The sequence below is a fragment of the Apteryx rowi genome, unplaced genomic scaffold (genome assembly GCF_003343035.1).
Source record: "Apteryx rowi isolate R43461 unplaced genomic scaffold, aptRow1 scaffold_151, whole genome shotgun sequence".
NCBI classification, from domain to species: Eukaryota; Metazoa; Chordata; class Aves; order Apterygiformes; family Apterygidae; genus Apteryx; species Apteryx rowi.
In genome coordinates, this window is record NW_020447764.1 from 62,138 (window position 1) to 75,629 (window position 13,492).

The 13,492-nt window shown below is 34.7% G+C and overlaps 1 protein-coding gene across 1 annotated transcript in view; it reads right to left on the bottom strand.

Moving 5' to 3' along the window:
* Nucleotides 1-276: 276 nt before the first annotated feature.
* Nucleotides 277-13,492, bottom strand: part of PRKAR2B (protein kinase cAMP-dependent type II regulatory subunit beta) — an 85,935-nt gene continuing 72,719 nt past the window's right edge. The window contains exons 5-11 of the mRNA XM_026059033.1: nucleotides 8,125-8,231; nucleotides 7,119-7,272; nucleotides 5,636-5,737; nucleotides 4,966-5,040; nucleotides 4,144-4,209; nucleotides 3,817-3,955; nucleotides 277-2,459 (exon numbers count right to left, since the gene is read on the bottom strand). Coding sequence (XP_025914818.1) covers nucleotides 2,326-2,459; nucleotides 3,817-3,955; nucleotides 4,144-4,209; nucleotides 4,966-5,040; nucleotides 5,636-5,737; nucleotides 7,119-7,272; nucleotides 8,125-8,231 — 777 coding nt within the window. The 3' untranslated portion in view covers nucleotides 277-2,325. The remainder of the gene's footprint in view (nucleotides 2,460-3,816; nucleotides 3,956-4,143; nucleotides 4,210-4,965; nucleotides 5,041-5,635; nucleotides 5,738-7,118; nucleotides 7,273-8,124; nucleotides 8,232-13,492) is intronic.

The window sequence follows — 13,492 nt, forward strand, 5'->3', positions numbered from 1 at the left end:
GGAAATCCAAAGTCTGTGACTATCTGACATTTGGCATTCCCCACTACCACAGCTTTTTCCTGATTAAAAACTGCAAGCACATCATCAAATATGAAGTATATTACTGCACCAACCTATGATCTATCCTGAGTAGACAGAGTATCTGCAAAACTTCTTCACTGATGAAAATCAACATTAAAGTGTTAAGAATTATGAATGTTTTAATAAATAAATATAAACAGTTCACTTGTAACTTTATGATAATAAAATTAAACCACAACAATATCAATAAGCATATATTTATATATATAAAAGTGTTGTTTATTGTAAGGAAACTTTAAATATAACCAACAATATTGAAAATATCGTGACTGGCATTTATGGCCTTGATTGTAGTTTACTGCCATACAATTAATTGTTAGCATTTTTCTTAATCACATTAAGCTAGTGCAAAGTATAGGTAACTTTCAGAGATTAAGCATACAGAATGACAAGAGTGTAGATTTTGGTTACCTGATTATTTCCTTCTAGTGTAACAGGCTTCTCTTTTTTTTCCATAAATCAAAAGTACAAAGGCAAGTTATCATATTTGCAATTATTCATATCAGGTTTCTAGGTAAAAAAAATGACACTTGTAAATTTTGCTGAGATTGTATTTTGTTAATAATTTGTTTAATAATTTATACCATACTGTATGATATAAATTATATATTGAAATAGTATCATATAATCATAATTTCATATTCAGGTATGATTATATAAATTGTCAGAACATATCACCAGCTGTAGAATAATAATTACATCAACATACACAAATATATGGCATTAGAAAAGTCATTATCTAAGAAGGAAAGATGTAATCATTCAGGTGTTTGGAATAGGGCATAAGCAACCTTCTTAAAATTCTTCTGCTGTCATTTTGGCAAAACTACTGTCAATTGCCATTATGTGCACTAGCTTTCCATGTACATCACCAGATAGGTTAGTAAGCAGTATTAAAAGTAGTCTGTGCCTGAAATTTCCAGTCACAGACCTCTATAAGTAATGAGCCCTGTGCTCTTAATTAAGATGGTATTCTTTCTCCTCAGTCTCAGAAGGTATCCCATGCTATTATGGCCAAAATGGTATTTTACGATGACCTACAGGTTTTTGAAAGTAGAACATATCAGCTTTAATAACAACATAGTTTTCAAACTTGCATGAAACTTTTAAATTATTGATCTTTCAAATTAAAAATATTTTTGTGCTTGCTGATAATGTTTTTCAAGAACAAGTTCAGTTTAGTACGGCTTTCGATATCAATCACTTCCTTACTGAATCTGATCTTTGATAGCTAAGATCTTAGCTTTGATAGCTAAGAGGAGAGATATACAGAGATCATTTGATTTGAAATAGGGAAAAGATTTAACAGATAAAAACGTGAGATCTAAAAAAATTAACTAGAGAACAAGCATAGATAGAGAAGACAAAATGCACAAATATGAAACAAGGGAGAAGGAAAAAAATACAGGTTATGCATGATTTGGTAGAACATGACAATGACCTACACCTTTGCTTTTAAAGCATCAGGGTTAATTTGTCAGCTGTCCTCACTCCAGAATGTACAGAATACATGTAACTAATAAAAAATGCAGTTTATTGCAAAAATATACAAGTCCTCTAAATTGCATAAGATATTACAATGTCGTGCTGAAACATGACATATTGAACAAAGAGGACTTTAAAACAAATTACAAAATGTTAAAAATCATATTTGGGTCATGAGCTTTACACAAAATGCATTGTCATGCTTTATCTTACTATTAGTCTTGTGTTTCACTACATCTGTGATAAATGCAACATAAAATCATGACAACTGTAATAGTCAGAAAGTAATATCTACTGTATATCTTCTGTATTAATACATATAAACACTTTGTGTGCACTAATACTTTCAACATATCACATTCAAACTAACAGTCTTTCCAGAAAAGTTGTAACCATTTCGAAGAACAGAAACTGGTTTAACAAGTTCATCGCATGTGGGTTTCTTGAAATCTACTCTTTAAGGAAACGCTGCATGTAAAGGACTTGATTTTCAAAGGTGCTTTGCTACTACAGGTCCTCTTGATTTCATATCAAGAAACCATCAAGGCTGAGCACCCTTAAAAATCAAGCCCACAATTTATTAAATTCCTATTTTGTTTACTAGTATTTCCGTTGTAGTAAGTCCAAAAGATACCCCCAAACCCACTCCTAAAATCACAGAAAATGCTTGGCATCTATAGGAAGAGAGACAATTTCTCAGTGGACTAACCACTACTGTGCTATATTCTCGTAACAGATCTCGTTGCTCCATTGTTTAGTTCATGCACTGGGATCAGCAATGTCCATGTTTGTTCCAAACAGAGCAACTAGCTGCTCTTCATAGTTTGCAATGTTTCTTTTCATAATTTCCATACAAGGTCCCAAAAGCCTTTCAAATGCCTGAACATCCATAACTAAGATAAAAGGGGAGAGAAAGAGAAAGAATATAATGTGTTTGTCAGTTGCAGACACAAACCTTAGTGTTTATGACAAGCCAGTGTAGAATTTTAAATGATAACAAGAAAGATATTACTGAGGCATATACTTTGTTTACACAGAAGAGAACCACTTACCATAGCAAAAACAACATCAGCTAAACATAGCTGTATTGGAACTTTATAAATTAACTTAGAACTAGCTGGGTTCCTTATTTTGAAAATATTTTCAGATTGAGGTCTGTGTGACCCAAAAGCTGCTGGAGAACTCTGGAGAGGCCTGGATTCCTCCACAGAAAATAGTTTTAAGACCCTTGCAATTTCAATAAAATATATCCTTTGCTGATGTTGTGGCTGTATTTAGGATTGAGCCTAGCATATTTCTTTGCTATTTTACTCCGGCTTCCAATAGGCCAAGGAGGAAACTTCATACTTCAATCAGCTTTCAACCTGGTGGCCTGTAGTCTCGTGGTTGCTACGAAAAGTTCAAGATCTCCGCTATTTGGGCAGTGCCAGAGACCTTCGCATTCACTCATACTGTGTAGTGACAGACTCTTCCCCACCACTGCCTCTTGTTCTTCCCTGTCTTTGATCTTTATTGTCTGTTCATCTGTGTATGTTTGGAGTTAAGGATTTTAAAAAATAATAGCTTTATAGGTAAGTGGAAAACTTTTTGTTTGCTGGCTTGGTAATAGGACTGTCATTCAAGAAAGCTAAATCTGTCTCTGCAGTTTGCAATTTTCCCATTAATTGGATGTAAATATTTAGAAGCTAAACTTTAGACCATGAAAATGAATGGATGAGAAGAGGTCATCTATGAGCACAGCTCCTACGGTCTTTGCTTTCCTGTGGCTGAGGCTACAGTGTGACAGAATGATTAAATTAACAGGCTGGTGAAAACAAAGGATTTGTTAAAGCTTAAGTCATGGTGATAAAATCGGACAGAATTTTTACTACGCAGTTACTTCTTGGCTGATAGTCTAGTGAGAAAGGAAATTCTTTATCTATCTCTAGAATGTTGGACAGGTATATCTGACAGTTATAAAAAATTTGCTGCAATCCTCTCAGCACTATCTTCAAACCATTCTTACCTACATGTGACCAGAGCAACACTGGAGAATGTGTGTTTAATACCAGTTATTATTTGCAAATAATTTTTCTAATGTAAATAGAAATATTTAGTAATAGTAATAGATGTGTACTTTAAAAGTCTTATTTGTTATTAGGTAAATGTAATTAATCTTATATCCTGGAGGAAAGACAGAGTTCAAAATAAAAACAACCAGTTAGATTAAGTATGATTTTATATTAGATATAGAGTATCACTGAACAATACCTAAACACTTGACAGTGCCAAGAGCAAACGCGGAAGCGGCTCGTGGTTTGTTGGTTACAAGAGCAAGTTCTCCAAAATACTGTCCTCTTGAGCATCGAGCTATTTCAACTGCTCCATTCTCTTCTACATCTTGTTTACCCTGAAATATCAGTTTAAAAATAAAGAGAAAGAAACAAAGAGAATGAGAGAGAGAGAGATTTGCTGAACTCAGAATTTTATAAGTAAAGTTAACAACAATGGTAACAAGAGACATTACTGTTTAACATTTAGAATACATCAAGATTTAAAAAAACGCACAAAATTCTATATATTTTAGGAACGTTTTACCTTTCTTTTCATTATAATCCTTACTTCTCCAGATTCCACAATGAAGAAAGAATCAGCCATTTCACCCTGTAAAGGAAAAAATAAAGTGGGTAATGGAAATGCAGAAGTTGTTTTTTAGTTTAATGGTAACATTAAAATATTTGCAGCCAGCGCCTTGCAGCTTTTTGATACCTACTGCAAAATAAATCACTTCTACACTCATGGCACAAAAGAATCAAAACATCTATACAGAATTGACAGTAAGCCCTTTTTATGAAAAGACACAGCTGACTGTGCCTTAGACAAAATGCAGGGGAAAATATTGTTAGGGAAGATTTTAGGATCCTTACTCCTGTTTCTTCCCCTATGTATTCATCCCAAATGATTTTCCTTACAGATGTTCCAATATAACTACGTCTCCAAAGGCTATATCTGACCTCCAGTAAATATTTTGGGGCAAGACAGTCTCGGTTGCCTATCCTGATGGGCTTCCTTTTACATTCCTCTTCTAATGATTACGGTGTTTATACAACAGAAACAAGATAAGTCTTCAGTGTTCATTAGTGCAAGCAGTAGTTCTTCTACACAGTTTGCATTTCTAAATATACTAAAACTGTTGACTACTTCATTCATACAAACAGAAAGGAATGTTTTTCAAAGTATCATAAATGAAAAATTAGCTTCTGAAACAGTATGATCACCTCTCTTGCATACCAGATTCATTGTATTTAGGTTTCTTTTGACAAAGAAAAATTTAGTTAAAAAGCATGTATTCTTTATACATAATATAGTAATTGTTGCCTATTAGGAGAAAAATCTAAAACAAGAAATAAACAACTGTACCTGAGCAATGATTTGTTCTCCATCTTTGTATACTTTGGTGCCAATCACATCAACCACTTTCAAACGTTCAGATACCTTAATTTAAAAAAAGGAATTACAAGGAATACTCCATTAACATTACAATATTACATTTAGAAAGTCCTTTAATACTTCTCTTCACAAATCTTTTTACAGAGTAGCATATTTTTCTTCACCTGTGTTGATATTCATTAACACACAGGAACAATTGTTTAATAGCATTCCAAAGGGTATATTATAGTCTTAACAGCTAGGTGTGTTGACAAAACTTCCATTTTTGTAAGAATTTTACATATCCAAGTCTTACAAAATTATTTTCAGAAAAGTATACATTTAAAAATATAGCTGTTAAATGAAAATATTTTACAATTTCCTAAATCATTGTTAATATTACTGCCTGATCTCTAGTAAAAATTAAGCTTAAGGAAATGAAAGGTAAAAGTAAAAAAAAAAATTCCATTTTTATACTATATTAACTATGGTTCTTGTCCTGAAAATTTATAAATATCAAAAATATGGTCTTTCTCCCAAACAAAAGTATGCAAAATTTAAGTCTGGATAAAATTTGAATTCCAAATTTAAACTCTGTAGAGGCAGAGCCTTATCATGGACCTCTGATACAGACATTAAAATAATGTAATAGAAAGCTTACTTCTAAAGATTTAAGGAATGGCAATGACCCAATAAATTTTTCATACATTTTTCTCTTTTTGGCATTGTTTTTTACAATGATTCTTCGGAACGTTACTCTGTCCTGTAAATAGAAAGAGAAAAAGAAAGTTTATTAACAGAAAATGTGCGCGTGGTAGAAAATGCTTTAGAAATGACTGAAGAATTTCACATTACCCAGTTTTAGTCACTTAATTTAGCCAGTTGGGCTCCCCATATAGTCAGATTAGAAAGATTCCCCTCGAGATCAGGTAAGAGCACCTAAGTTAAGCTCTTGATCTGATTCACACTGTGAAGAGCTTCTCTGCCCCTTGGCTATATATAGAGGCTAGAGAGGTTAGCTTAACCAGCTCGGCTATGAGCTGAGCATTGAGTGGAGTGAACAATATATACCCCAAAAACAGAAGAAAGAAACATATTCTCTACCTTTCTGGGGTTCAACCATGCGTTTATTATCAAGAGAGGTTAGTCTCTGTATGACAAGTTGGGGTTTAATGGTTTTCAAACAAACATTGTTTCAGATCTTTAGCAAATCATCAGTATTTAAATATTTAATTTACAAAGTTTCTTAATCATCCCAAAGTCCCACGCATATCAATACGTAAGCGAAGAGTTTATCATCTGCAAACAAAATACATGGGTCTGGATCTCAGGGCACAGTAAGTCTGCTTTCTGCTCTTTCAGTAGACTCAGTGCTGCCCTAGATAGCTAGCTGGACACTGCTTAATATTTGGCAATCCACGTGAAGCAAAAAGATGGAAAACTAGATGTATGCTGTTTTCTTCTAGTGACTTCATGCGCGTGTCCTGGGGACAGAGGCAAAATGCACTGCAGGCTTCACTGCTACAGGGGGACTTGCTGGCCAATACAACCCAAACCAATTTAAAGCCATTCTTACAGTGTCCTCAACTCTGCAATGATCCCAAAGTCACACAGATTAGGCTGGTGCAGAACCATACATTTCCCTTCAAGAAATACCACCTTGGGATCTGTCATTAGATCAATATGTGTGCCTTGATGCAGAATGTCTATCCGAGTTTCACTCTTTGGTAATTTCTGTTGCTGTTTTCAAAGGTCCAGATTGTATAACACTGATAAATAATCTTACTTTGGAATTTTACTCAGAACCAAATGCATTTCCTAGCAAGATATGGGAAAATATTTTATATATATATGTCAAAGTAATTGTCAGCATTTGGCAGTTTGGAAAATCATCATTAAAATAGGATAAAACAAAACTATTAAAAAAAAAAAGGAAACAGTGCTTTCTTGAGTCTTTCAGGGTTGTTTCTCCAGTTTCTGGAAAAAGATTCGTCTTTGTCTTTGTCTGGAACTCTGAGCAAGTTTTAAAATTAAACTTTCCCAAATTATAAATCATTTTTTGATGCTGATATAGCATATCAGTGCAATTTATATAAAACATTTAAAAAAAATGACTAATACATTAAAACAAGTATTTCACTTACCAAACCCCAGATGGCACCAGGAGAGGTAGCTATAATTGTAGCTGCTCTGGGCGTATTGTACATTAAGGCCAACTCACCAAAACTGCCACGGTTATCATAGGTTCCAATACACCTCCCAACACCATCACATTTTACATAAATATCGTATGTGCCTCTGTGAATAAAATATATAAATACAGTAAGTGGAATCTCTTCCTGTTCTTTGCTAAGTAGCCACTCACTGTATTATTTTATACCATGAATTCTAAAGATAAAGCATTTTGAAATATATATTCTGCTTGCTTAAATGATACTAGTCACCTTGCAGGGCCATCTCAATCATTTCCATAAATACTAAAAGTAGTTGCATTTTAAAGGGAGGGACAGGGTTGTTATTTTTGGCAGTAACTCATTTTAAAGATAAACTAGATTTACTGGATTTAAAGATAAACTGGATTTATTACACTGTCATAGCTTCAAACTGAAGACACAAAATAATAAAAGGTGTTTTGGCACAGCCTGGCTGGAGCCTGTCCAAATGACTAGTGCAGAACAGCAAAGTACATGCTCCTCCTAACTCACTGGCTTCAGCAGTAAGCAGCATCTAGGATTTTACTTAGTTACATGCTTTTACCAGGACAGATCTGCAGATGAAATGTGGTAACTTAGCTACTTGAGCTCTAATAATAATCACAGGAACCAGAAATTGTACATAGTACTAGAATGCAGTAAGATTTCAAATCTTAAGTCGTGAAAAATTTCCCATTGTGTTTCTGTATGAAAAAAAAACAGTCTTTGGGATCTAGCAATACCTAAAGAGGGTAGTGACATATTTCCATTAAAAAAACTGCCTCTTTTCAAAAACCACCCTCCACAGCTCAAACACAGCTGCTCTGATTCATATGCATTATATTTTCTTTCTCCCATGCAAACATGCGTAAGAATCAAATACGAGTACAGAGAAAAATAGATTTTTCTCAAAGGACTTTAGCATAATCCTTTGTGCTAGTTCGGCACAACCATTCACCTATCAATGACGTAGAAGTTGTCACCGTCGTCCCCTTGATCAATGACATGCTCGCCTCCTTCAACCTGCTTTTCAAACATCGCGTCCAACACCTGAGACATCTGTTCCTATTAAAAAAACGTAGACAAAGACAAGAAGTTATCATCTGCTTTTAAAACGTTACTCTTCAAATTAACTAACCGTTCAGCCTCCCAAATACACAGATAATGCTTAGTTTCCTTTCTTGTCCCTACCAGTGATAATATAGACCTTGACTGCAATATCAATCGCCCATGAGCATGCAAAGATAGAATTTCACCCTTTGCAACTACATATATTATACAGATGAGAGGAAGCACAGTGTCCCTCATTGCAGACAATACACTTATCTATTTCTGCCTTTAGGACTAATTTATAGAATTACAAGTTTCAAAACAATTGTAAAGTATCTTGAAAATGTAGATTATACAATGCCTGCACAATGTTGGGACACATCTAACAATAAAGGTCTGTCATGCTTTGGTTGAGTAATTAAATGCTGGACTTCTCAGGAAGCAGGAAATCACACATGCCTATAAAACTACTTTATTAAATTTAATGGAATATGAATGTTTAGAGAGTATGAATGTTCAGAGAGAAGCGTAACAGACTGACAAAATGACATCATCTCAATTATAACTGTCTAGTAACAAAAAGCAAATTGCTCATTACAGTATTTGTCTTGTTCGGTATAAACCTGCTAAAATTTACTGTTCACAGAAACAAACAAACACAGCTCTTTGTGCATTAACAATATGAATCCTAAAAAGATAACTTAATAATTTGAACTTCACTTGTAGTTTATTCAAAAATATACTTAAAATACTAACAATAAATACAAAATTATGCTTACTTTTTGATACTTATTAAGTATGTATCATACTGGAACAAGCAGGTTCTACTGAAAACCACAAGAAAGAAAAGCCTGTGGATTTAGAGTTTTCCCCACACAACTTACTTAATTCATGGCATTTCCAGCCATTGAAAAGTGGCATTTACCTTTTCAAATAATACCAGTAAAGCCAGTTCTCTAGAGTCCTTTTACAGTCCATGGACAGATATAACCACACCATGTATCTCAGAGTCATTCGCTAGAGATGTCTCTTTCTTTCCTTTGATGATAGACCTACTATAACTTGAATAGTTATACTAGATACTTAATTTTTAGATAGATAAAGCTAGGTGGCATTAATTTCATCCTTACCCTACCAAATTTCTTCACTTACTCAAAGCACTTAAAATGTCAGCAGTACTACCTTATCCAAGCCTTTTTAAAAAATGAAAACTAAACACAATTTTACTTAGCAGAGTTTATTGTGTGTCTCTACTGTAAATGGGCACAAAGAACAACAGAATTGCAGCATCCATCCTCAATACAAAGTAAAATACAGCAACACATCATGTATCCTACCTAGACCAGCAAGGCAGCCTAGGAATTATTTAACTCTCTCTCTGTTTAGTATCTTTTTCATTACAGTCAGGCATGCATTTGCAAAAAGAAGGATCATTTTACTGTCAGTTCAGTGAATGGGTTAGATTTTAATTTCAGAGAAAAAGAGAAGTGTGTGTGTGTCATTGGGAGACACTGAAAATTATGTACATGAATTGTCCTCTAAAAACTCAAACTAACAGGTAGTATTTCTTCAGTTTTTTCACTTTTCCCTATGTAAACTAAAAGGAACTCCCACACCATCTGCAGAATTGACACTAAGTCTATTAGTTGTCTAAAGCATTTGAAAAAGCGCATTCCCCTTTCCCTTGCTTGACATCTAAGTTGGTAAAGTGCCTCCCCAACAAACAGCACCCAGCTGCCATTTGAAAAGAAATAGGAATATGCAAACTGCTGCACACTTCCCTGGGGGCAGAGGGTGCACACTCCAACAGTGACCCTCTGACTGCAACTCTTGCAAGGAAATGTAGTATAACAGCCCCCGGGCCTTAGGAATTAAAATACTCCCAAGATGTTTTGAAAAAAGGCTGAACTAAAAAGAGCAAAAGGAGGTTATTTGCTGTATTGATACTGTTATTTACTGAAGGAACAGTATGTACCGTTGAAATACTTATTCAAGGTGCTTCACCTAAGATTTCAGGTTAGAACATTTTCAGTCTCATAATTATGAATCAAGCTCACTAAAAGATACAACTTTTCCAGAAGATGACATAAAGACACAAACTTTATGTCATCAGATCTTTAGACAGCTGAGTAGAAATCACAAATACAATTCCTTTTCAAAAAAAATATTTTTAACACTTGAAGTTACTTAATACATTTGAGAGCTAAATAACTGTCATTTTATTATCTGCAGAATTATTCACAAGTATTTTACATTTCTAAATAAATCACAACTGATTTAAAGTCAACTGGTCCTCTTCCCAAAACTTTCCACATAAAATAATGACAGTGCAGACTAATAAGCAAACCAGGCACATAGTTCAGTTCCCACAAGCCAAGATTATAAGAAGTAAAACCTGCTACAGAGGAAAAAAAAGTCCCCATGATAATCACTCATGTCCTGCAAGTTATCAATTCCTGCTGGGAAAATTTAAAATAATTATAAAAAACCCCTCCAGTCTTCAACAACCTTTCAAAACCATCAATTTTCTTTCAGAGAAAAAAAATGCAGATTCTAAAAATGTCACGGTGATGCATTTTGGATAAATCCAGCATAAAACCTAAGTTGTAGGTATGCATCTCACTAACAGAAAAAAAAACAGATGGTATCCCAGTAATATTTGATACCTTCCCTTAAATTAGTGGGAGTCTCTTTTGGGCTAAGGGGAGACCTGTTTGACAAAAGCTCAATTTCAGAAAATAAAAATTACAGTAGCAATGCACAAATTTTCTGCTCACTACTAAAGAGTTTCATTAATTGCACTAATTCCTACAGATCCCAGTTTGTACTAAAAATGCTAAATTCATGAAAGAAAGAAGTTGCAGAACCCACTGTTTTCACCGGGAAGAGAAAAGTGAAAAGAAAACCAAATCCCCACTGAAATTCCTGCATTTTCTAAGACAACATTTTGATTGCCAGACTTTTACAAGCAAATTCTCCACATCATCATCCATATACAAAGTGACAAATACCAACTAAGAATGAAAGTCAGCTCTCAGGAAGAGGTACAGAAATGTATAGGTGGCTGTCAGGTTTCACAATTTAAATATTTGAAAATGAGAATTCTTTGATGCATCTTGCAAAAAAAAATCTTGTTTGTGTAGGTGATTTATTTTTAGACAGATATATTAGTGAACTTTGTTTATTCTCAGCAAGATTCAAAAGATACAGTAGTCTCAGCCAATTCTATTTCTTCTTCAGTTCCCACAGTACAATTACAGAGAGAGAATTTTGTACCTGTACACATGCATGCCTGCGACATGCACTTAGACGCTGCTGAAATACTTATGTACCCTCCCCCAGTTCACATCTCCTCCCAAACAACTCATACAGGACACTTTTCGCATAATCAATGCTCTGATAACAGATTACTTTTTAATTCTAAAATTACCTATCTTTATCCTTGCAAAGCAACTATGGGGAGTGTCAGTAAATTGAGCCTCAGTTTGGCAGGGAATCAGGAGGATTCACACACCAGCGAGCTAGGCAAGCAGGTTTTATAACTTTCATGTTAAGAATGAGAATATGGATCAGAGATCAAATAAATTGTGATCACATACATTTCCAACTGCGAGACATGGGCAACTACTGAAGGAAACTCAAATATTTATTCTGAATCTGATATTACCCATCTGTAAAGTAATAGCTTCAACACATCCTCCCCTCCCACAGCAAGGTGTCAGAAGGAGACTCCCTGCTGCTCGTGTTTGGGAAACATTCCAGTGTTTCTGTGATGAACACAACAGGAAAGCCAGCGACGGAAAGGAAAAAATTACAGTTTGTGTAGCATTTGGGTGAACAGCGACACAAAGCCCCAGTCACACAGCTAGTGCTGAGGACTGCACAGTGCTGAGTCCCTCGCTCTCCAGCAGCCTCCTCTCCTAAGGTGTGCACCGTGGGAACCTCAGCCGATAATAATACAGTCACTGAATTCAGGAAACTTTTTTCTTTGTCGAACTTCTCTCAAGAAATAAACATACCAGATTAAGGACTGTATAGGCAAAATAAATGCTGGTATTTAGTAAAAATGAAGTAGTCTGAAAACTTTCTTAAAGTAGTTTTGATTTTAAAAGTACATACAAACAGGGTTTTTTATATCAGTGTTTGTAAATCTGTTACGTTTAATGCTGTGGCAATCTGGCAATCCATATTCTAAGAATGATACATTATAAATATGATACATTTCCAATAAAAACAGTTTATAAAGAATCTGAAGCATTAAACATGTATGTTGTGCAATCTTAGTAACTTCTGCCTTAATTTCATTATCTTAATACAGGTTTTTCAAATATAACAAAGTATTGATATTTCTTAAGGACAGTGCGCTTTCCAAATACAAATTAGCAAAACTAAAGTTTATATGTTTTAAAATCAGATTATTTATATGACATTTAGTTACACACTCTGATTAATACCAGCAATAGATTTTTGTTGGACGCTAAACTGAGAAGCATGTAAATGTCAAAAAAGGAAGATTTTTGAGAAAATGATGGGAACCTTGGGTTGTTGCCATGAAAGGGTACTTTGAATACCATCCTTTGTATAGAGAACATATTTTAATTTTCTTAAAAGCTGTGGGAAACCAGAGTGGGAAACCAGATTTTCTGAGAGGTACATCCACAATACAAATCAAATTCATGTACCAAGATTGCTAGCTATATAAAGAATTTTACATTTTTTTATAAAGTTTTTTGGAAGGGTAGTTATTGCATTTCTCTCCAAAAGAATCTTTCTAATAATTGATCTTTAATGACAGAGCATGAATTCACAAAAAAATTTACTAGCTGAGTGAAGAAAGAAACCATCATTACTGTCTCATCACGCTGGCTTTCAGGTGTGGATTTACCTGTTGGATAAAGGAGCATTAGCTCCCCTACCAGCATTAGCCAGCATGATATATCTTCTCATATCACATAAACTGGAGATAGTGCAGGTTTTCTTCTCCTCTCTTAATTAGCCTGAAACTGTACCTACCCTGGTTTTACACTGGCTCAAATGAATTGTCTTCAGCAAAGTTCTTTTGCATTTTTAGATCAATCAGAATCAAAGACTACACCTATGAAATATAAATTTAATGGGCCCGGGGGACCGACTCGAGCACTGGCATGGTATGGTCCAGGCTGTTTGGTTCTTGGTGGAACTGTCAGCACAGCTGGTGCAGCTTCAGCTTGGGCCAACTATCACTCTCCTGACAAAGCCCAGTCATGGTTTGGAGGAGCTAACGAGCCACAGCTTGT